Source organism: Vipera berus (assembly GCF_964194415.1).
Source record: "Vipera berus genome assembly, chromosome: 2".
Taxonomy (NCBI): Eukaryota; Metazoa; Chordata; class Lepidosauria; order Squamata; family Viperidae; genus Vipera; species Vipera berus.
This window is the reverse complement of record NC_138203.1, coordinates 168,558,777-168,581,751: the sequence shown is the minus strand read 5'-3', so window position 1 is coordinate 168,581,751 and position 22,975 is coordinate 168,558,777. Positions and strand designations below refer to the sequence as shown.

General features: G+C 40.6%; 1 protein-coding gene across 1 annotated transcript; it reads left to right on the top strand.

The window, feature by feature from the left end:
• Positions 1 to 604: 604 nt before the first annotated feature.
• On the top strand, positions 605 to 17,830 carry FADS6 (fatty acid desaturase 6; the record flags this gene model as incomplete). The annotated part of the gene is made up of 6 exons (XM_081319003.1): positions 605 to 1,118; positions 7,058 to 7,224; positions 12,648 to 12,828; positions 14,650 to 14,837; positions 16,217 to 16,396; positions 17,245 to 17,830. 6 exons carry the CDS (start codon positions 605 to 607, stop codon positions 17,392 to 17,394), a joined length of 1,380 nt encoding a protein of 459 aa, XP_081175129.1. The 3' UTR covers positions 17,395 to 17,830.
• Between the last annotated feature and the right edge of the window lie 5,145 nt (positions 17,831 to 22,975).

The window sequence follows — 22,975 nt, the reverse complement described above, 5'->3', positions numbered from 1 at the left end:
TAGGGCAGGGGTAGGCAACCTCGGCTCTTTTATGACTCATGGACTTCAACTCCCAGAATTCCTGAGTCAGCATAGCTGACTCAGGAATTCTGGGAGTTGAAGTCCATGAGTCATAAAAGAGCCGAGGTTGCCTACCCCTGAAATAGGGGGCCAGGAACAGTTAGGGAGCCAGAGAGCCCTGTGGGGGGGTGGGGTGCTTTAAGGCTGCGGATCTTCTGGACCTCCATCTTCTTGCAGGTTCCAACCAACTGCTTTGTATCTCGCAGAGGTCCCCGGGCTGTAGCCAAAAAAGCTGCCATCGGAATAAATGCAGCTGGCGTTGAAGGCAAGGGGAGGCAGCGGGCGGAGCAGGCAGGACTCACTCCCAACGTCTAGCCTCTGACCCGGGGCAGCTCCTTCGGATTAAACAGACTTTGCCTGCTAGCCAAGCAGACGGAGCTGGCAGCCTGGCGAGCGAGTCTGACTGCACGCCGCGGCGGAGCTGCTGCCCAAAAGGCCAGCCCCATTTCTCCTCCTCTGCCGCTTTGCCCTTCCCGGGACGGCCTGGCGCGCTCTCTCTCGCTCGCCTCCTGCGGCCGAGGCAGTGGCGTCCCGACTGCGGGAGATGGAGGAGCCCCGCTGGGCGGAGGCGCTGCCGAAGAAGCGGGAGCCGGGCGAGGGGGAGCGAGGGAAAGGCAAGCGGGCCGGGGAGGGAGCAGGTGCCGCGGGCACCGAGGAGGAGAGAAGGCGGGAGGAAGGCGAGGGCCAAGGGCGAGGAGGGGAGTCCTCGAACGACGCCGTCCGGCCACAACGGCCCAACGGCTGCAGCATAGCAGCTGGACAGGAGGAGGAGGAGGAGGAGGAGGAGGGCTCCGCAGGACAAGGCGGGAGCTCCCCCCGAGCTGGCTCGGCCCCAGATGACAACTTCTGTCTCTCTGCTCCGGGGCAAGAGGCGGTCATGTTGAAAAGAAGAGGGGCGGAAGATCTGCAGCCCTCTGGGGAGCCGGGGTCCTCCGACGAAGCCCTGATGGGGGAGCTGTCCGAGATGGTACACAGGGCGGTGAAGAGCAGCAGCTGGTGGGAGAGGCACGGCGTGGACGGCACCATTATCGCTCTGAACCTGCTTAGCCTACCGCTGGGTAAGGACGCCGGTGGCACGCGTGCTGGGTGGGCGGGAGAGAGCCCTACCGTTCCTTCCAACCTTGGTTTCTACTCTGGCCCTCGGGACATCCACTCTGGTCATTAAAAGCTGCCTACAAGGCGGTGGGTCCTATTACCGGTACGAAGCAGGGGGCGGCTGTCACCTTGCCAGAGGAGGCAAGGATTGAAACGTCTCTGGTCATCAGAGAGAGAGGCACGTTTAAAGCAGGCTTGCCTTGCAACAGCTCCTTAAGGTAAGGGTTGTAATAGGCAAAAGACCGACTTGCTGAGCCGGTTGGTGTCTGTGTAGAATATGATATAACGGGGGTGGGGTGGGGGAAGCCACCGAGTAAAAATAACAAAGCACGTGCCGGCACCGTAAAGGGTAACACATCCATTACTGTACTGCAGAAGTTGGCACAGAAAGGAACTGTGATTCATGCGTGCGTATGCAGGGGAAAAAAAGTGTTAAGTTTTAAGATATGACAGCATCCTTTGTTGCTTTTGTAGGAAAACAATAACGATAGCACAGCTACTCTTTTGGAAGCTGGGGAAGTAATTACAGCGTGTCATTCTGATGACTGGTCAACAACTATCAGTGAAATCTTGTCCTACTTAAAAGTTTCTTTGGAGTTTTCACATAGCAACGTGACTTACTAGTGTCTGATGTGCAATAGAAAAAAGGCTGTATCTATACACCAATTAAAAATGAATCAGTATGAACACTGCTCCAGTGTTGTTATAACTGATAATGGAACAAAATAGATTCTCAAAAGAATTTGCCATTAAAGGCATATGTGGTAAAATATATTAAGCAGAGACAATCATAGTGGATGAACTTTTCTACGGTGGTTTAAAACTACATTACCTTGATTTATTGTATTTATACCCTTCGACCTTGTGAAAGAGACTGGGTTGAGAATGATTAGCTGGGTAGAGAGTGCCCAGTAAGCTCCACTTGCTGAATGGAATTTGAACTTGGCTTTAACATGGTGGTTTAAGAATTGTTCTGCATGACAACACTAAGGTGTTGTTCTCTAGTGTAAGACAGCAGGAAATAATGCCAGTTTAAGGAAGTTCTCACGCCATTTCCATTTTCAACTCCTACTTTGTCTTGGCAATGGAACAAACTAGGTGTTTTGTCCACACCAGAAGCAGGGAGGAGTAGGGAAAACTGGTTGTAGGCGAGTCATTCCCTGAAACTGGAGAACTGGAAAAAAGGAAGCTTTTCTCCATTTTTCTCTCCTTCTTCTCTTGCTGCCTGGTGGGGAAAAGCAAATATTTTTTAGTTTCCTCCTGGAGGGAAGCAAGTAGGAGGAAAGTGCTATGATAAAGTTACCCAAGGGTGCTGGCAGAAGAGCTCCAGGGACCGCTTTAATTTGGAAAATTTCACTCTGGGGCTTCTAATAGGTGTTCTGTGGGCTCCCTGCTGAAGCTGCCTTTGATATTTTCTATGAAAAAGTTATGACCACAATTCTATGAATAAACTGTGGGTCATTTCACCGTGGTTCCATAATGAAGCAGCCCATGTTTTCCTTGAAGATCTGCTAGAGGATCTGCCAGTCACGTGAGAAGGACTATTAGAACTGGCAGATCTGTGAAGAAGTCAGCACGGAACTTCCTTAGCCCTGTGGGGAAGCAGTGTTTTGTACATCTGTCGAACACTCTGCGGGTGGACCCCTGGACATGTATCAGCTTAATGTGAATCTGTGGTGTAAGGGGACCAAGGACACATGTCAAGCGTGGCCCTCATGTCTTCAGTGGGGATGTATCAAAGCTGTGGGGTTGGGACTAGGTATCGCCCAGTTGCAAGAGCTGTTCTTAAAACATGTCATTGGTCTTTTGTTAACACATACCATATGTCCAAAAGTCTGCTGGCTCGCTACTCTGATGTACTGATGTACTAAAAACTCCTGCTTTAGTGCTGGGTATACTGAGGTGGCAGACAGTTGTACTGCGGGGAAAGCACCCAGCAGGAAACTTCTATGGAGGGAGGAGAATCAAATCTTTTTAATGCTAAGCATAGCTGGCCTCTCAAAGTCTCCTCTTTCTTTCCTGCACCCCATCAGTTAGGAAGAGAAGTGGGAGATATGGGTATTTGGCTCAGCCGATAACCTTGACCGTCTCCTTATCAAAAGGTAAATGACTCTGAAAACCAGAGGCCAGGGTGTGGGAGGGAGAATGGCCAATAGGAACAGGGTAGGTGCTGTAATGTAGTGGGTCCAACGCAAGGAAGAGACGCCAGCCGGAGTACGTGTTCAGCTCTTTATTGGAAGGGGGTAGCGTACTGAGGAATGAGGGTTACCTGGCCTCCTTAAATACCTAGCCAGGTAAGCGGACAGCCAATGGGGTTGGCCCTAGGTTTCCCGCCGAAACTGGGTTTCCCACCAAAACCGTTCAGGCCAACGCCCCCTGGTGGCTGTTGCTATGCAGGTGCCTGCATACATAACAGGTGCCTTTCTCTGAACTTTGCTTAGAATTGTTTGCTGACCACTTGGCTCTGCTTGTACCAGCAAAGTATGAAAATACTGTTTTTTGCAGAGAAGCAAGGCATGAATGGATGCAGCCTTCGTGGTGGCCTGGAAGAGGGAGTTGGAGGACAATGCAATGCATTCCAGTTGAGAAATTGCACATGGGCCATCCTCACACCAGAGCAAGCAGGGCCGGATAAGCCCTAAGTATCATTGTGTTGTGGGAGTAGTACAGTTGATCTAAGATGAGAAGACAGGAGTGATCAATCACTGAATATTTCAGAGTATTTTGCTGTGTAGTCCTAGAGTTTAGTGAAACTCTAAAATGTTTCTCTTTACGTCAGAAAGGTCTGCAACAGAAATGCAGGGAAGAAAAGCACGAAGGTATAACTTCCCCAGTGAACCTTCCTAAGGGCAGTTTTGAAATGCTTTTCTTTTCTGAAGTACTCATGAAAACAGAATACTTAAAATGCATTTGACAGGAGCAAGCTGTCTCGGTGAATTACCCAGTAACAATCCATCTGAATATTATCTACAGTATATGACAGCCTTCTCCAATCTGGTATCAGGCAGATATATTGGTTTTTAGCATCTTTTGGCCATAGCCAACATAACTGAATGCCATGCTGATAGGAATGATAAGCACTGTGGCCCAGTTCACAGGAGAAGATATGAGGCTAGGGAAGGTGAAATACAAAACCCGAAACAATTATGTCTATGGAATTAGAACTATTCTTTTCAGACAGCCTCTGGAAACAAATTATTTTTTCTTTATTTTCTGTGTCAAATTACTCAGATTTAGGAGGGACCCAGTTCTGATTCTTGCTATCCTGTCATGTATCTCCATTGGAAACCTTGGGTTATCACAATCTTTTGGCCTTATGTATTTATATGGCATGTTTATTTTGAAGACAAAATAATGCAATAAGTTCCTTGAAGAAAGAGCAGGGCAGATATATGATATACATGCCAGATTCTCCTGTCTCTTGAGATAAAAAGTGGCTATCGTTTTCTCTGAGGGTATCTTATTTGATTTATTTGATTTATGATGAAGAGACTGACAACCAGGGAGAAGTGTGGCTGTTTAATAAAATGCTTCACAGCTATAAATATAGCAACATTATGCTGTGCTGCAAGATGAACCCTGGTCCTTCAATTATTCCTAGCCTGGACAAATATCCATTGAGACTATTAGTAGAACAAGGTGTCTGTGAATGGATCATTCCACTAACATTGGACTAATCATATTGGATGTAAGTCATGTCCTGCAGATATACACTATTTTTATACTGAAGGTATCAGGCTAATGCTTTCAAAATATTAGATTAGAATCAGATGTAATAGCAGATCTGTAAGAGGCTGAAATATGAAATCATCTCTGTCATGTCATATTATCTGCTTTCATCCTAGAATGTGACAATGCCACCTTATCTCAATGAATAGTCTTGCACAGAGATAGTCATAGTGGATGTTCTCTAAATTGATAGATCAGCCGGAATAAATACATCATATTCCCTAAAGCAGGGGTCTTCAAACTTGGTCCTTTTATGACTTGTGGACTTCAACTCCCAGAATTCCTCAGCCAGCATGCCTGGCTGAGGAATTCTGGGAGTTGAAGTCCAAAAGTCACAAAAGGACCAAGTTTGAAGACCCCTGCCCTAAAGTTTTAAACTAAAATGGGTAAAATTGGGTCTTTATTTATATATTTTAGAGGATGTTTAGCAGAGGTAATTACAGCCAGGAAAAGGATATTAAATTAGAGATTATCATGCAGCCCTCTTAACTTCTGCCCTGCGTTTCAAATACGATTTGTCTTTCAAATCGGTTGGGGCTGCAATTCCCAGCAGATCAACCATTGCTACAAGAGCTCTGGGACTTCAACTGACATGCCCTGCTGGATCTTCAAAAAACAGGAATCTATGCAAAATACACCATTAGGGAATCCTTAAAACAGACCTATAGACAACTGACTAAAGAATAGAAAACAAAGAATAGGAAAAAATGGGCATTTTTCACACTGAAGAGATATAAGTAGTGGGGTCTCCAAGGCTCTGTTCTAGGACTGGTGCTTTTTAAACTTATTTGCAAATGATCTGAGATGACTAGTGGAATAGTCAATACAGCTTGACACCAAATTGTTCAGAGTGGTGAAAACAATGAAGGACTGTAAACAGTTCCAAAAGGATCACTGTACAAGTGGGCATCAAAATGTCAGATGTTATTCCGTGTGAGCAAGTGGAAAGTGATGTACATTGGGCCCCCAAATCCTAACTATTCCTACAAACATATAGGTTTGGAACTAGCAGTGACTGATAAAGAAAGAGATCCTGGAGTAATGGTAAATGGTTCAATGAAAATGTTGACACAGGATGCATCTACTATAAAAAAGGACAACAGCATCTTAGGGATAATAAGAAATGAGTTGTCAAATGCCCACATCTAGAATATTCCTGTTGATGAACCTAAAACGGATACAGTGGAGTTAGGGAAAGTTCAGAGGAAGGCAAATGAGATGATGAAGGGGCTTGAGCAGCTTCCCTATAAAGAAAGTTTTGCAATATTAGGCCTTTTTTTACTCTAGAGAGAAGGTGAATGAGAAGTGGCATGACTGAGGTGTACAAAATTATGCATGGTATGCATAATGTGGATGGGGAAAGCTATTTTCCCATTACCAAAATATTAAAACCAGAGGCTACCCAATGAAATTGAATCCCAGAAGAATCAGAGCAGACAAAAGGAAAAAAAATAGCAATAGCAATAGTACTTAGACTTATATACCGCTCCATAGTGCTTTTCAACCCTCTCTAAGCAGTTTACAGTGTCAACATATCGCCCTCAATAATCTGGGTCATCATTTTACCAACCTTGGAAGGATGGAAGGCTAAGTCAACCCTGAGCCAATCAGGATCGAACTGCTGGCAGTTGGCATGGTTAAGCCTGCTACGCTGCATTCTAACCACTGTGCCACTATGGCTCTTTGGTGTACACAAATACACAATTAAACCTTGGAATTCATTACTGGAAGCTGTGGTACTGGCTACCAGTTTGGCTGGCTTCAAAAAAAGGTTGGACCAATTCATGGAAGTCATGGAGATCACCCAGGATGGCAGTGTGGCTGTCTCTGAAGGCTTCTACTGGGCTTCTTTGCTTGGTCTTCCTTGCTTGGTTGGACACTCTGAGAACAGACTGCTGGATGAGATGGCCAGAGGTCCCATCCAGCAGGACCTCTGTGCCAAGAAAATGTTCTGCCTCTCTCTTGTAGCTCTGAACTAAACCTAGTTATCAAATTATATTTGTAAAGACTACCAGGGAAGATGGTAAATGACATGAATCTGGACTGCATTGTTGCCTTTGCTTATATCTGGATAAAGACTACCAGGGAAGATGGTAAATGACATGAATCTGGACTGCATTGTTGCCTTTGCTTATATCTGGAAAGATTCTAAGTGCTTCTTTTCCATTTCCAGGATTCCTGTTTCTACGTTCCAGTAATCCTTTTGTGTTCCTGGTGGGCATTGCTGTCCTGGGTGTGACCCATCATACCCTCGCTGTGAAGGCAAGCCACTTGGCTACCCACAATGCTCTGGTGGAATCCAAATCATGGGGGAAATTATGGAGCATATTCTTCATTGAGGTTTGTTTTTAGCTAATCCCATTCTCTGAAAGATAGAAAGCACGACAAGACTTCTGTGGGTATGTGATATTCATCCAAAGTGAAAAATTGACATAACCTGCATAACTTACTTTTTTTTTATTGAAAAGTTTTATAAAAGTTACAATATAAACCCCAAAACCAACCCACCCTAAACCCCCCCTCTCCCTCCCCCACTTCCCAGAGATGAGCACAGGGTTACAAATATAATAATCATAATCTAACTAACATTAACCAACTATATAAATAACCAAGTCCATAATGCGCTTTAACTCCCGTTTAGCATAAATATAAACAGATTAAAAGTAAACATAATAATAAAAACATAAACAAATTAATATCCTAATTATTAAACAATACAATATCCAAGTTATTAAACAATACTAATAATAATAATATCATATAATTAAAACTAATAAAAAATCCACTATACAGTAATAAACTATTAATAATAATAATACTCTAAAATTTACTCATAGGCTAAATGGAACATTTTAGTCCCATATTTATTCTGAATATAATCTATCCATCTTCTCCAGACCGAAATGTATCTTTCTTGTGAATGATCCTTCAAATAAGCAGAAATCTTAGCCATTTCTGCTAAATTTGACACTTTAAGCATCCATTCTTCTATAGTAGGTAAGCAATCCTTCTTCCAATATTGCCTTACCAATAACCTTGCAGCTGTTATCAAATTCAACATCAAGTTAATTTCTTTAGTATCACAATCTGTAATAACACCCAATAAAAATAATTGTGGAGTAAACTTTATCTTTCTCTTGAAAATCTTTTGAATGTTACACCAAATCTTAATCCAAAAAGCTTTTATATTTCTACAAGTCCACCAGATATGAAAATAAGTAGCATCCAAACCTGCATAACTTACAATAGCTAAACCAAACAATCAAGCTGTAGTTCATTGCAGTTAACTGAATCACATGGTCATTAAACAAATCCAGCTTCCCCCATTGACTTTGCTTGTCGGAAGCTGGCTGGGAAAGTCGCGAATGGCGTTCACATGACCCTGGGACACTGCGACCACTGTAAATACATGCCAAGCATTCAAATTTGATCACATAGGGATGCTGTAATTGTCTTAAGTGTGAATACCACACAGCTATTTTCAGTGCCATGGTAACTTCATACAATCAGTAAATAAGTCAAGGATTATCTGTATCTCCTAAATGTTGCAAAATTGCCCTCCCCCAAATGTGGTTGCATCTATTTAATTAATTTACTGTATATAGAGCTGAAATTATAAAATTTATGATAGTGTATGATCATATTTTAAAAGGGACGCGGTGGCTCAGTGGGTTAGGACGCTGAGCTTGTCGATCAGAAGGTCGGCAGTTTGGCAGGTCGAATCCCAAGTGCCGCATAGCAGAGCGAGCGCCTGTTACTTGTCCCAGCTTCTGCCAACCTAGCAGTTCGAAAGCACGTAAAAATGCAAGTAGAAAAATAGGGACCACTACGGTGGGAAGGTAACAGTGTTCCATGCGCCTTTGGTGTCTAGTCATGCCGGCCACATGACCACGGAGACGTCCTCAGACAAACGCTGGCTCTTCGGCTTTGAAACAGAGATGAGCACCGGTCCCTAGAGTTGGAAACAACTAGCATGCATGTGCGGGGGAACCTTTACCTTTTACCTTTTTTATGATCATATTGAACAAGAAAGTGGACATGGCCATTTCGAAACATGCCCATCCTGGTTTTCAAGTTTTAATATAGTTCACTATCAATGTTTCACTGCAAAATTATTTGGAAATGTTTGGGGATATTGCCAGATCCATACAACCCAAAGTGCAATGCTTTCCAGATTTGGTTTTTTCTTAGATACTGTGGGAAAGAACAACTAGCTTAATGTTACATTGGTTCATTGCTTGTGTGAATGCAGTAATGATAAAATAATAATGCTAGCAATTAAATTAATTGGGGCTACTTAAAATCAAAGAGATAATAGAAGTTACCAAGTTGATTAATCTACAATCTAGGACAAAAGGCATCCTATTTATATTGTGAAGAATATTAATAATTGGCACCTGATGTTGATATTGTTGATATTCCATAAATACACGGTTGTTATTTGGACATAATGCCTTAGGAACATAGAAGTTCCTTTCACATTAAATAATTAAATATGCCATATTTTATTGTTCCCTCTTTATTGGATCTTCATTGGATAGATAATTGCATTAATATATTTCAAAATCCTTTCTTCCTTTCTCTTGTTAGGTCATAGAAAGTAATAAAATTAGTACCACAATCGGCAAAAGCTAGTTTTGTTGTGTTTTTGCAAGCTAGTAGAATTGGGAATATTTAATAGCTTTATATGTTATTTTCAATTATATGTAAGAAGCTGAATTGCACATCACAGTAAAATGGAACTAAAACTAGCATTGTGCTGATTAGGGGATTTCTGAAGGACAAATAGTTGGAACAGCTTGAACTACTAAAGCAATGTCTCTAGTCAACAATCAATAATCTATTTTCTTCTCAGCAGCATTCCAAGGAAGTCAAGAATAATTTTTTGCATGTAGATCATAGGGGGTAATTATATTTTTATTCTTTGTCTGAAAAGGATGCGTGGGAAATAGCCAGCATACATATCCCAAGAAACGGCAATTCTTGAAGGAAACAAAAAATGAATTGAGCCAGTAATGTATTGCACCTGAAATGAGTGTACTGCAAGAGACTGAATGGAGAGTATTTATACATGATTCTGATTCATTTTAGGAAGCTTTTTTATTGACAAGTGCTTTTGATTCTGTATCACAAACAGAGAAGATATTTCTGGTCATGATTAGTATAACTCAGGGGTCTTCAAACTTGGCCCTTTTATGACTTGTGGACTTCAACTCCCAGAATTCCTCAGCCATGCATGCTGACTGAGGAATTCTGGGAGCTGAAGTCCACAAGTCATAAAAGGGCCAAGTTTGAAGACCCCTGGTATAACTGAATGTCCTTCAGAGGACCAAAAATACTTCAGTGCTTATTTTATATTTCCAAACTTCTTTTGTTTTGGAGTAATATGGGGGTATTAAATTTATTTATTTATTTAATTAAATTTTTATACCGCCCTATTCCCGAAGGACTCAGGGCGGTTTACAGGGCAGCATAAAATACAATATAAAAATAGTATAAAATTAAAATAGATTACATTAATTAAGCCCAACAATTAAAACAATATTAAAAGCTAAAACCCCTTCAGTCCAGGCCTGATAGATCAAAAAACCAGGTTTTCAGGTCTACATGCCTACATACACAAACATGTCAGATTCTGCAGTAGAAGAGAGCAACCTTGGGGAGCTGCAATTGGCAAAAAACTTCTGAATCTGTTTCTGTGGCTCTCCGTTGATGCTTTTCTTGCACTGAGGCAGGTTTGTCAGAAATGGCTGACAAACCACAGGTAAGTCCTTAACTTACAACAATTTGTTTAGCAACCGTTTGAACTTACAATAGCACTAAAAAAAGCGACTCACCACCAGTCCTCACAGTTACAACCATCACAGCATTCCCAGAAGCACATGATCAAAATTTGGGTGCTTGGCAACTGGCATGTAGTATTTACAACAACTGCAGCATTCTGGGGTCCTTGCGATCACCCTTTGTGGCGTTTCCAACCTGTTTCTGGCAAGCAAAGTCAACAGGAGAAACTGGATTAGCAAGCACGTGATTTGCTAAACAACACCATTCGCTTAACAACTGCAGTGATTAGTTAACTGTAACAAAAAGGTTGTGAAATCAGTGTGGCCCACTTAATCTCCTTACTTAGCAGCAGAAATTCTGGTCTCAATTGTGATTGTAAATCAAGGATTATCTTATAGCACGGGTGTCAAACTCGCCACATCACATGACGTATCATGACTTTTTTTGCCTTGCCGGAGCTGGGGTGGGTGCGGCCTCCATATGATGCAACTGACCTGCAGGCCGGCAGTTTGACACCCCTGTCTTATAGCAAGGTAGGCATTCTGGTAGTGATTTTATGTGTGAAATTCATAGAATTGTAGAGTTGGGAGTGGCTGTTTTGGTCCTCAGGTCCAATCTCCTACTTAATGCCAGAATTCAAATTAAACCATCCTGGACAAATGGCTTAAACAGATATTGTGAGTCCCCACTTGAACAGATATAGTGAGGGCAGCCAACACCTTTCTACATGATTGGTTCCATTTTTTATTTGCTCTTACTGCTTCTGTAACATTTAATCATAATCTGTACTGTAACTTTATTATTCTGTGTCTTTGAATCTGGGATGAGAGAGAACAAGCCTTGACCTACTTTGATCGGACATTCTTGTGGATATCTGAAAAGCATTATCTTGCATTTGCCTTTTCTCAAGACAAAGCAACCACAGCGATCTCTCTCTTCATAAAGCGATGTTTGAGTCCTCTCATTATCCACACATTCTCTAAACCAGGGGTAGGCAACCTTGGCTCTTTTATGACTCCTCCAACTCCCAGAATTCCTGAGCCAGCTGTTGGCTCAGGAATTCTGGGAGTTGAAGTCCACGAGTCATAATAGAGCCAAGGTTGCCTACCCCTGCTCTAAAGATTCTTTGAATGCTTTTAAAGTGTGGTGCTCAGAACTGGATACAGAAATCCAGATGAGATCTGTCCAAACCAAAATAACAATTATATCTCATGCAATGAGATCTAATTTTATTTCCCTTCAGATCCATCTAGCATGGCCAGTGGCATTAGTCTGGGTGGAAACTGTATCAGAATATCTAGAGAGTAACAAGTTAAACTCTTCTGTGATGTATATATGTTTTTATGTATAATTGGATGACATAAGCTGAGTAAATTTCTCCACTGGGTACATTATGGACTCCTGAAAGTGACTATAGTGAAACCGCTTATCCCATCATACACCTGTTTAAATCAAATGTCCCCTTTAAATCAAATTAACTGATCTGAAGATTTATGCTGTTATCAACATTGCTTTAAAACCATCACACTCTAACAAACAGCAATCAAATTTAGGAGTGCAACTTTAAAGATCTTCATTTCTATGGTCTGCTACAGACTTCCTCAACTTGCTTTCTTCCAGCTACCATATTCTGGAATGACTGTTGAGTGTTATGCAGGAATTCATCATTTCTTGGGTGATAGGAGCTGTATTCTAACACAGGGGTCCCCAACCCCTGGTCCGTGGACCGGTACTGGGCCACAGCATGCCAGCAACCAGTCTGCACAAACAAGCAAAGCCCCATCCACGGGATGCAGGCAGCACACAAAACCACACACTCCGGTCCGTGGAAAATCCTTTCTCCACGGAATCGGTCCCTGGCGCCCAAAAGGTTGGGGACCTCTGGTCTAGCACATCTACTGAATATCATAGATATAAAGTACCATATACATACGCAGGTAATTGCAGTGTTCTTTATTTACCATTTCTTTCTGTCCCAGGTTTGCTCCGCTTTCACAGCAGAACAAGGGTCCTACCACCATGTAAAAATGCACCACGCTTATACAAACGTCATTGGCCTCGGGGATTCCAGTACCTGGAAGGTTCCTTTCCTGAACCGTTATGTTTATATGTTCATTGCACCTATTGCTGTACCTATCATAACTCCTTTAACAGCCATTGGTATGTTACCGTCCTCCAAATCCTCCTACTAATCAGCATACCCTTCTCTTCCATTAGTTTTACAGTGTAAACGTTGAATGCAATTACATCTCTTCGTTAAGACTGACTGTCGTTATAGCTCACTCTGTGTGGAATTCTGCCTTTGAAAGAATCAGAGAAGCAGAACGAACAGAGATAAGGCTAGGAGCCTAAACCTTCTTCCATGAGATAAGGCTATTCACCCAGCAGCTTGCAACACAGATTATGTGATGTGTTATTGGATATGTGCCTCCCTCAAATCCCTCTGCTCTGGTTTAATTAAAACAAAAAAGCACTTTAAAAAAGGGTAGATTTTGAAAGATTACAATCAGGCCTCTGGATTTATATATTTTACACACACACACACACACACACACACACACACACACACACACACACACAATTTCAAATTTCATCAGAGAATGAGCACTGGGGAAAGGGGCATCTGATCCTTTCCCCTGAAAAATTAAATTCTTCCCTCCCCCAAACTACAGTGTGTGTCTTAGAAGGGAAATCCTTTATTTTTCTCTCTTGGGAGTTCCATCCATTAAAAAAAAAGTAGCCTAAAGGACAATTCTAAACTCCTTCTTTCAAAGCACCTTTTCTTGAATATTTAAAACTTTGTAGCCCTGATCTAAATCTAAAAGAGCAGAGGAAGTCTTCAACGTAAGACCACAATTAAAGCCAGAATCCGCATCAAGTAAAGTGGTTGTTAAGTGTGTCCTGCTTGCTTTTACAACCCCCCCCCCTTTTTTTTTTGCCACAGCTGCCAAGCTGTAGTTCATTGCAGTTAACTGAATCACATGGTCATTAAACAAATCCAGCTTCCCCCATTGACTTTGCTTGTCGGAAGCTGGCTGGGAAAGTCGCGAATGGCGTTCACATGACCCCGGGACACTGCGACCGCTGTAAATACATGCCAAGCATTCAAATTTTGATCACATAAGGATGCTGTGATTGTCTTAAGTGTGAATACCACACGGCTATTTTCAGTGCCGTGGTAACTTCATACAATTACTAAATAAGTCAAGGATTATCTCTATCTCCTAAATCAGTGTTTTTCAACCTTTTTTGGGCAAAGGCACACTTGTTTCATGAAAAAAATCACGAGGCACTCCACCATTAGAAAATGTTAAAAAATTTAACTCTGTGCCTATATTGACTATATATAAAGTAATTCTCTTGAATAGGAATCAAATAAACACAAAGAAAGTATTTTATAATTACTTTTCAATTTTTCCCACGGCACACCAGGCAACATCTCGCGGCACACTAGTGTGCCGCGGAACAGTGGTTGAAAAACACTGTCCTAAATGTTGCAAGATTGCCCCCCCACCCAAAAAAATGTGGTTGCAGTTTAGAAGATCTAAAATGTTCAAGGGAGAAATAGTGAAACAGTAGTTTAAACCATACCTGCGCTACCTTTCCAAATTTCATAGCAGTGTGATTTCCCATAATGGGAATGGTCAAGCCCCTAATTGCAGAGCGCAATCAAGAGTGTAGACTTTTTAAAATTAGTTTTAAGCCAAGATATCGAGAACAAATTAGAGCAAACATCTAGCCATTTCTTACTAGTGAGTTCTTTAGGTAAGGTCTCTGAGTCTCCTTTTCCAGGGCTGTGTGCATGAACTATCCATTTCTTTGACAAGTTTGTAATGTCCTTTCCCATCTCCTGGTTGTGTGTCTCCATAAATACGCCTTTCCCTTTCTCAGCCTCAGAGCAATTTCTTGTACCTTTTTTTTCCTACAAAAACAGCAAGAAGAAATAATAGCTTCCCTATTCACTTACTGTCGTTTCCATAGGTTTACTCACAGAGGTAGAACTGAAAACTGCCATTCGGACTTTGTGTTGTATATTCACTGGTCTGTATGCCCACTATTGGCTGCTGCTTAATATCTCAGGATTCCAGTCTAGCTGGTCTGCACTCAGCTGTATGTTGATTACCCGTGCTCTCCTCGCCCACGCGTACATCCATGTCAATATCTTCCAGGTGAGGCTATCATCCCTATGTTGTATGAAGAAACCTATTAGCTTAGCCTCTCTTGGCATAAGAATCCTGCATTGCGAAACTGCCCACGTTTTCCCTTTGCTTGCCCAGATTTGCCCTACCGTATGTCCGAATGCTGCTTATAAATGAAGTATGCCTTATTACAGTGCATGTAGCTATGTTTTGCCATTATCCCACAATGCATCCCCAGGAACCATAATTTATTTAAATTTTAAATATGACTACTTTGCTGATATTAATAGATAATTTTTATTTTGGTGTAATTTTAGACATATTTAATATAAAAGTGTTTATATTTTAATATACGCTACGTCCTGGATTTTAGATTTTATATGTCAGATGCTAGTGAGGTTATTTTACAAATGTATTTTAACTCTGTACTAAATTTTATTTGTCAGTTATCAGTATTGGTCTTCGATCGCACTAATTCTAATTGAACAAATGAGTGGGAAATTAAAGAGGTTGAGAAAGGGGAGTTTAGAGAGTCTGAAAAGATAATTGTATTTTCGATGTTTATACTATTTTTAGCTAGGTGGATTCACTAAAGATTGCACTGAGGCTATGGTCTTGTGTATAGTCATGTAAAAATAAGGGTGTTTCTAGCTGTAGGCTTCTTAGAAGTAACATAATATTAGGCAATCATTTCATAATTCATTGTGTAAGAGGTATTTTTTGATTAAAAAATACTGGGAAAACATGGAAGAGTTTCAGATTGTCCTACAGAAACTTAATGAGATATAGTCTTACATAAACTTAGTGGGATTTGCTTCCAAGTATTTGATTGTATTTTTTTTAAATTAAATGGTGTATACTGAGTATTTCTCAGAAAGAGTCTAATTTGCATTTGGGGAACTTGGATCTTCAAATATTGCTGAATTCCCAGCATGTCTCTATTGGCTGTGCTGGCTGAGATCAGTAACATGTAGAGGGCTATAGGTTTCCCATCTCGTGTTCATACTTCTTTGCTTTATGTATGAGTTTTTCTCCAAATATTCCACAGAATGGAATCTATAACACTGCAAAGAAATTGAACAAATCACTCAGATGAGCTGTGGTGGTGCAGTGGTTAGAATGCAGTATTGTACAGGTATACTGTAGTCAGTATTCTGACTGGCTTAAGGTTGACTCAGCCTTCCATCCTTCTGAGATTGGTAAAATGAGGATCCAGATTGTTGGGGGAAATAGGCTGACATTTGTAAACCACTCAGAGTGTGCTGTAAAGCACTATGGCGTGGTATATAAGTCTAAGTTTTATTGCTATTTCACAGATAAAAAATGCTTCTTGGCTGACCGCATTGCTATCCCAAGAGTTTTAGTTTCCTAATGTCCTAATAAATTAACATTTGTGGTTTATCTTATAGCATATTGGTCTACCCATGTTTTCACCTGATAAGAAGCCAAAACGAATCCACATGATGAGCTGTGGAGTTCTCAATTTGCCTCGAAATCCTCTGTTGGACTGGGTTTTTGGACACTCGATCATTAGTTGTCATGTGGAACATCATCTTTTCCCAACTTTTTCTGATAACATGTGCCTGAAGGTGCGAGGTTGAATGGCAGATGGAATGGGCATTTGGAAGGGTAGGGTGGGGCAAAATAAATACCTGCTGAATGTTTACTTGTAAAGAGAAGAGTATGTATTTAAAAGGTGATGAGTTTCATGTAGGCCAAAATCCTATCCCTCAACAACAGGGGAAAAAAGGCATGTTCTTGATCAGAAATTAGTTTTTATACAGTTCAGGCTTCTTTGAGATTGAAAGGGGACACTGGTCCAAAACTACACATCCTATAGACTTGAAATCATATTTTCTAAAGAATAAGTTTCATTTCTGAATGATAAGAAAGATCTTTTACATTGCACATTCTAATTCTTCCTTCCATGGATCATATATACAGATAATTTCATTTTACTTTATAGTACTTTACATAACAAAATTGTTAGTTTCTCTTCAAGAATTCTTCATGTTCTCTTAAGGGAGCTAAAATGGCAGGTATCTCAGAGGCTGCTAAAGCATTCTGTCTATATCGTTTAATTAATACTTATTTCAGTTGTATATATATATTGGGAAGCACGCAATCTGGCAAGGAGGGCTCAAATGCAGAGTTAGCCTGGAGTCATTACATAACCACAAAAAGGCTACAACCAATTACCCACTCTCCAAACACTTTTGAGCCTATTTGTTCCCCAGAGAAAGTTGCCAGGCTGGGGAGATTCCTGTATTATAGGCAGAATATAATAAAGTGGTTAGTCTTGTTTGCACCTGGCAAGATTTTTTGCCATTTTTAGTGATCAGCAGTGTTCTTTACATTTGGCTATGGGCCTACCCTAATCAAAAATAAACATTAGTATTTACTATAATACTAACCTTATCTTTCCTTTATATTTCAGATAAAACCTGTGGTTTCTCAGTATTTGAAAAAGAAGAAATTACAATACAATGAGGATTCTTACTGGTCACGCTTGAAGCTATTCCTGGACAAATATGAAGAACTGATGGTCCATGCACCTCCTATTTCTGAACTTGTGGGGATTCAGTAATGGTACTTTTATGGCTAGAGCTAGGGCCTTAAGGCAGCGTGGTTTCTTTTTCCAAGATAAATGCCTTTAAAGTCTAAGTTAGACCTTTTAAGTTTAAGTTTTAGGAAAATCAGCAAAAATTATCTTTAGATACCGGATGCAACTGCCCATTAATGGGTCATAGGGGAAAATCAAAAGTTCCAATTAATTCAATTGTACTATCTTTGATTTTCTTCTCTGCTGTAATAATCTTTGCACACTAATACATTTAATGGATCATTTCAGATTCTGCTATTCTGCAACCTGAGGGAGGGAAATCTAAGGGCTATTTAATGTTCTTCCTCTTAAATTAAAATAATTTAAAAGTTAAAAGACATTTCCACAGTGCAAACTTTGACAAGTTCTATGTAGCAATTTCTTTTCCTCATCTTGGACATATGACAACAAAGACATAGATCGCAGCCTTCCTCAACTGGTGCCTTCTAAATATGGAGAGACTCCAATCAAAGAATGCCAGCTAGCATGGGAATTTAACATCTGGAAAGAACATTTGGAAAGAAACATATTAGAGAAGCTTTTCCTAGAGGTTAGAAGAAACACGAAAAACTGCATTGACTGTTGGATTGATATTCACATAGCTCTAATTACATGAGAATTTATATGGTAAAGAGATACTTCTTGCCAGATGCTTCACAGATTTTCATTTTTAGCACACCCTCAGCAGGTAGCAATCCTCATCCTACTTTCACTGTTTTGAGAAGATAAAGAATGTCAGGCCTAGCCTGCGCTTAGCAGACCTCCACAGAATATCTGAGGTCCAAGATGGGAAGTCAAAAACCACCCTGGAAGATGGCAGCAGTAAGCCACTTCTGTACTGGCTTACTGGGGATGAGACAGCATACAGGGTGGAGGTACAAAAACTATCCATATGGTGTTGTAACAACAACTTGCACCTGGACATCGGCAAGACAAAAGAGATGGTGCTAGACTTCCGGAGGAAAAAGGAGGAACCTGCCCCACTTTACATCGGAGAGGACTGTGTGGAGAGAGTTTCCTCCTTTAAATTTCTGGGAGTCTACCTCTGCGAAGATCTGACCTGGAAAGTTAATGCAACCCAGGTGGCCAGAAAGGCCCAACAGAGACTTCACTTTCTCAGGGTCTTGCGGAAGAACAGGGTAGAATAACGGCTTATGACCCTCTTTTACCGGTCTACTATAGAGAGTGTCCTCTCGTATGGTATTGTGGTTTGGTATGCTGGTCTGACAGCTGCGGATAGGAAAGCATTACAGAGGGTGGTGAGCACAGCACAAGACATTGTGGGCTGTCCCCTGACACCACTGGATGACATCACCAGGGCTCGCTGCCTTGGAAGAGTGAGAAGAATTCTCAGGGATGACTCACACCCTGGACGGTATCTCTTTACTCTCCTACCATCGGGTAGGAGATTTAGGAGTATAGCCAGCTGTACCAACAGGCTGAAGAGCAGCTTTTATCCATGGGCTGTTAGGCTTTTGAAAGGGAAATAATTTTATAAACTTTATGCATGATTGACTTGCGAGGCCGGTGCGTTGTGCAATTAGTTCACATGGTGTAATAGGATGGAGGGTTTGTGTTACTGTAAGTTGTGGGTGGGGGCACGAAGGGAGGCTCAGCCAATCTCAATGTATACATGGTTGTACTTTGACAATAAAGGTTCATTCATTCATTCATACTGATGCTAACTCCCCATTCTCCATACATGGAGGCATTATTGCAGTTGCCAAGATTTGAGCTTGACCTGAAGAATACTTTACTAAAATTTCTCCTCCTGCAAGAAGCAAAAAAAAAGTTTATTCAAATATGATGCTGAACGGTGGAAGGAAATATAATTGTCATTACCAGTGGACCTTTTATTAACAAAAATAATGCAAAGAAAGACTGTATAAAAGGTCCTGCTGATGAATATGGTGATATGTATGCAAAGAGAGAATAAATTATTATCCGATCCACTGGTGCGGAGGGAGTGTGGTTTAATAAAAGGAACAATGTAAAAGCAAGCAGATTAGGCAGGCAATAGCAAAAAGTAGATATATTTGAAAAAATATTTTGAAAAAACTTTTAACTGACTTGATGAGCTGGCATGGCCACCATATTCTTTAGCTGGACAAAACCAGCTCTCATCTCTTCTCAAGGTAAAAATGTTTATGTCTACACATTTATGAGACAACATATCCCAGCATGTGCAATGGAAACCTCCATATTCTGCTCATTTCTGTCTAAGGGCCCATTTTTCCCCTTCTGGAGAAGTGGCCACTGTTATTATTTCTGGAACGAAGGTGCGTAGTATTAGCTTTCTCCAACTTGTTACGGTGGTAGTTTCACTTGATATATATTCCTAACATTGCTGAAATACGTCTATCAGGAGAAACTTCTTCTCAAATATGTGTTTCTATCCTTTACATAATTAATTTCTCAAATCTAGTTTAGGAAAATCTGGAATATTACTAAGAACAGAAGGGTAATTGTGCAGCAAGAAGAATAACTTACAAGGTGAGCTATGGGGAACAAAGAGAGATCACTTGACAATTCTGAAAACATGTCCCTGTGAGTGGATACTTAGTGTGTGAATACACATTATGTATCTTTTGAACAAGAAAGATAAGTCTCCTTTAAGTTAAGTTTTAACTCCCAGGTGGCTTCACGCAGACATCTCTGTAGCTTTGTTGGCAACAATATGGAAGTGATTTTCCAGTACCTTTTTGCTGAACGCTCTTTCTGATTTTTCAGCTTAGCCTACAGCCTGCTGTATGCCAGAAGAATCCTACCCTAATGCTGAAAGTGCCTTGCCCTACTTGACTGACTAGAACAGTACGTGTGTTTGCTTTAATTCTTGAACTTGAATTACATAGGTCTTAACATTGCTGAAGTTGAGAAATGGTGACTTAGGGTGTTAGATGAATTTAGTCAGCGTATTGGGTGAATCAGGCAAGTTTAGCATAGGTGTATCTAGACAATTATGGTTTATTGAACAAAACATGCTTAACAAATCTGGTATAAGTGTGATGTCTGAACCCAGCTGAGTAGATAGAAAATGAACATAAATCATAACTGATGTGTCTAGTTCATGACAAATGAAACGACAGGCATTAACATGATAACTTTATACATGATAACTTTATTGTCACTTTGAATGTACACCAATCGGCATACATCAAAATGAAATTTCGTTGCATACAGCTCTCAAAGGGTCACCACCTCCGATATATACTCCTTGTTCGGGGCCCACTCAAATTTCACATTGTCCATTTTAGTCTCTAGGGAGTGAACGATGGCAAACAGGACAGATGGAAATGGGGCTCCATGTGGACTAGCCCTCAAATTCGCTTGTATTCTGACAACGCCTTCTTTCCTTTTTCTGATCCTGACTCTTCCACCTTTTCCTTTAAGAGGCCTTGCTTCTTTTCACCCCTGGAGCATGCTGCTGCCGCCGCCACAAACTCCTCCAAAAGTCTCTCTTCCTTCCTCTGGGCCTGCCGACAGCCTCATCCAGTTCCTTCGCTCCATAAGCTGCAGGTCCTCTCCTCCTCTGCCTCCTCTGGAAACAGCCCTGATTTGCAGTAGAATCCATCACTGGGCCAGCAGTCAGATCTTGCTGCTGGTAGAACAAATTCAAACAGCGCCAACGACTTTTAACGGTCTCACCAACAGTTCCAAAACAACTTGCCAGGCCAGCAAAGATTGTCGGTCGTATGTCGTATGTTACCTTAGTTCCACCATGTTGCTCAAACACATTAAAATCTTCCTGATCATGTGGCCTATACCCCTTACTATCCCTCCCAAAACTATTCACCTTCAAGAGCCAATGCAGCCACAGCCATTCCAGGCGCCGCCATCTTAGTCCTCAAAGAAGAATCTCTCTCTAAACATTCAGATACATGTCTGGAAACTTTTTTTTAATTGAAACTTTTGATTTGATGGACACTGAGTGAAATTAAAGCTTTACAATTTCAGATTGGAAGTGAACACCACATAGGGAATAATCCTGAGTTGGCAGAGTGAGGTTGGTTGGTTTAATTTCCTATTCATCTACATTTACTAATTTCATTGTCAACATGATTATCAACATGAATATTTTCTGTGATTTGCAAGGCTCTAGAGGCTTCCCAGTCTAGCAGCACAAAGGGGAACATTATTCAACCCAGCTTTACTCGGATTTTATTTGTGTGAAAAATTAATTCCACTGCCACATGCTGCTAATATAATTACAGTTCAGTCTGGAAACATTAAGTTTGACCAGCTCTATCCTCTCTAGAATAAAGCATAAGTATGTGCATATTTATTTGATTTAGCTAGAAGCAAATGCCTTTAGGGCCAATGGGTTTATTCATAGCTAAATAATTATAATATAGCATAGTTATACCCTTAACAAATTCTGAAATGGAATAAAGTATACTCTGTGGTTGGGTTCAGAAGTCATCCTAAGCTAAAATGGGTTTTACTTGAAGCCAGCTGTGCATTATTTAATAAATCATAGTAAAATAAATGGAGTCTTAACTAAGACTACTATACAGAGCTGCAAACATCTAGACTGCCACAAGATGGTAGCAAAGATATGTAGAAAACTAATTCTTTTTTATTAAAAAGTTTTACAGATACATTATAAACATAAGACCCACCCCTCCCCCACCCCCACCCAATTTCCCATTCCTCCCCCTCCGACTTCCCAGAGCGTAATACAGGGTATTAACCCTAACAATCTTAAACTATAATATGCTAACTAACTATAATAACACTTTAAATCCTATCGAACTTTAACTCTCCTTAAAAGTAACTAAATAATAATAAGTCTTATAAATCTAATACTTATTCAAATGCTAAATGAAACTTTTTGGTCCCATATTTATTCTGAATATAATCAATCCATCTTCTCCATTCCAAGATATATCTTTGTTGTGAATGGTCTTTCAAATATGCTGAAATTTTTGCCATCTCTGCCAGGTTCGAAATTTTTAAAGTCCATTCTTCTATAGTAGGCAAATTCTCCTTCTTCCAATATTGCGCTACCAAAAGTCTTGCTGCCGTTATTAAATACAACATCAATTTAGTTTCTATAGCAGTACAGTCTATAGTAATACCCAGCAAAAATAATTGTGGAGAAAACTTTATCTTTTTCTTAAATATCTTCTGCATATTCCACCAAATTTTAATCCAAAAAGCTTTAACTTTTTTACAAGTCCACCATATATGATAAAGGTTGCATCATCACAACCACACCTCCAGCATTTAGACTGATAATTTGGATACATACATGCCAAATGCCACCTATAAAACATCTTATAAAAATTTTCTCTTAAATTTTGTGCCTGTGTAAATTTTACATTTCTGACCCAGATTGTTTCCCAAGTATCCTCATTATTGGTTCTTGAATATTCTGGGCCCATTTTATCATACAATCTTTTAACAAGTTCCGTTTCTGAATCTATTTCTATCAATGCATTATATATCCTTATATGTGCAGGACTTTGATCTCTAATTTGTTTAACCAAATTTTCATCTACTATGGAAATACCAATTTTCTGATCCTGTTTCCATCTAGCTTGTAACTGCCCATACTGAAATCAAG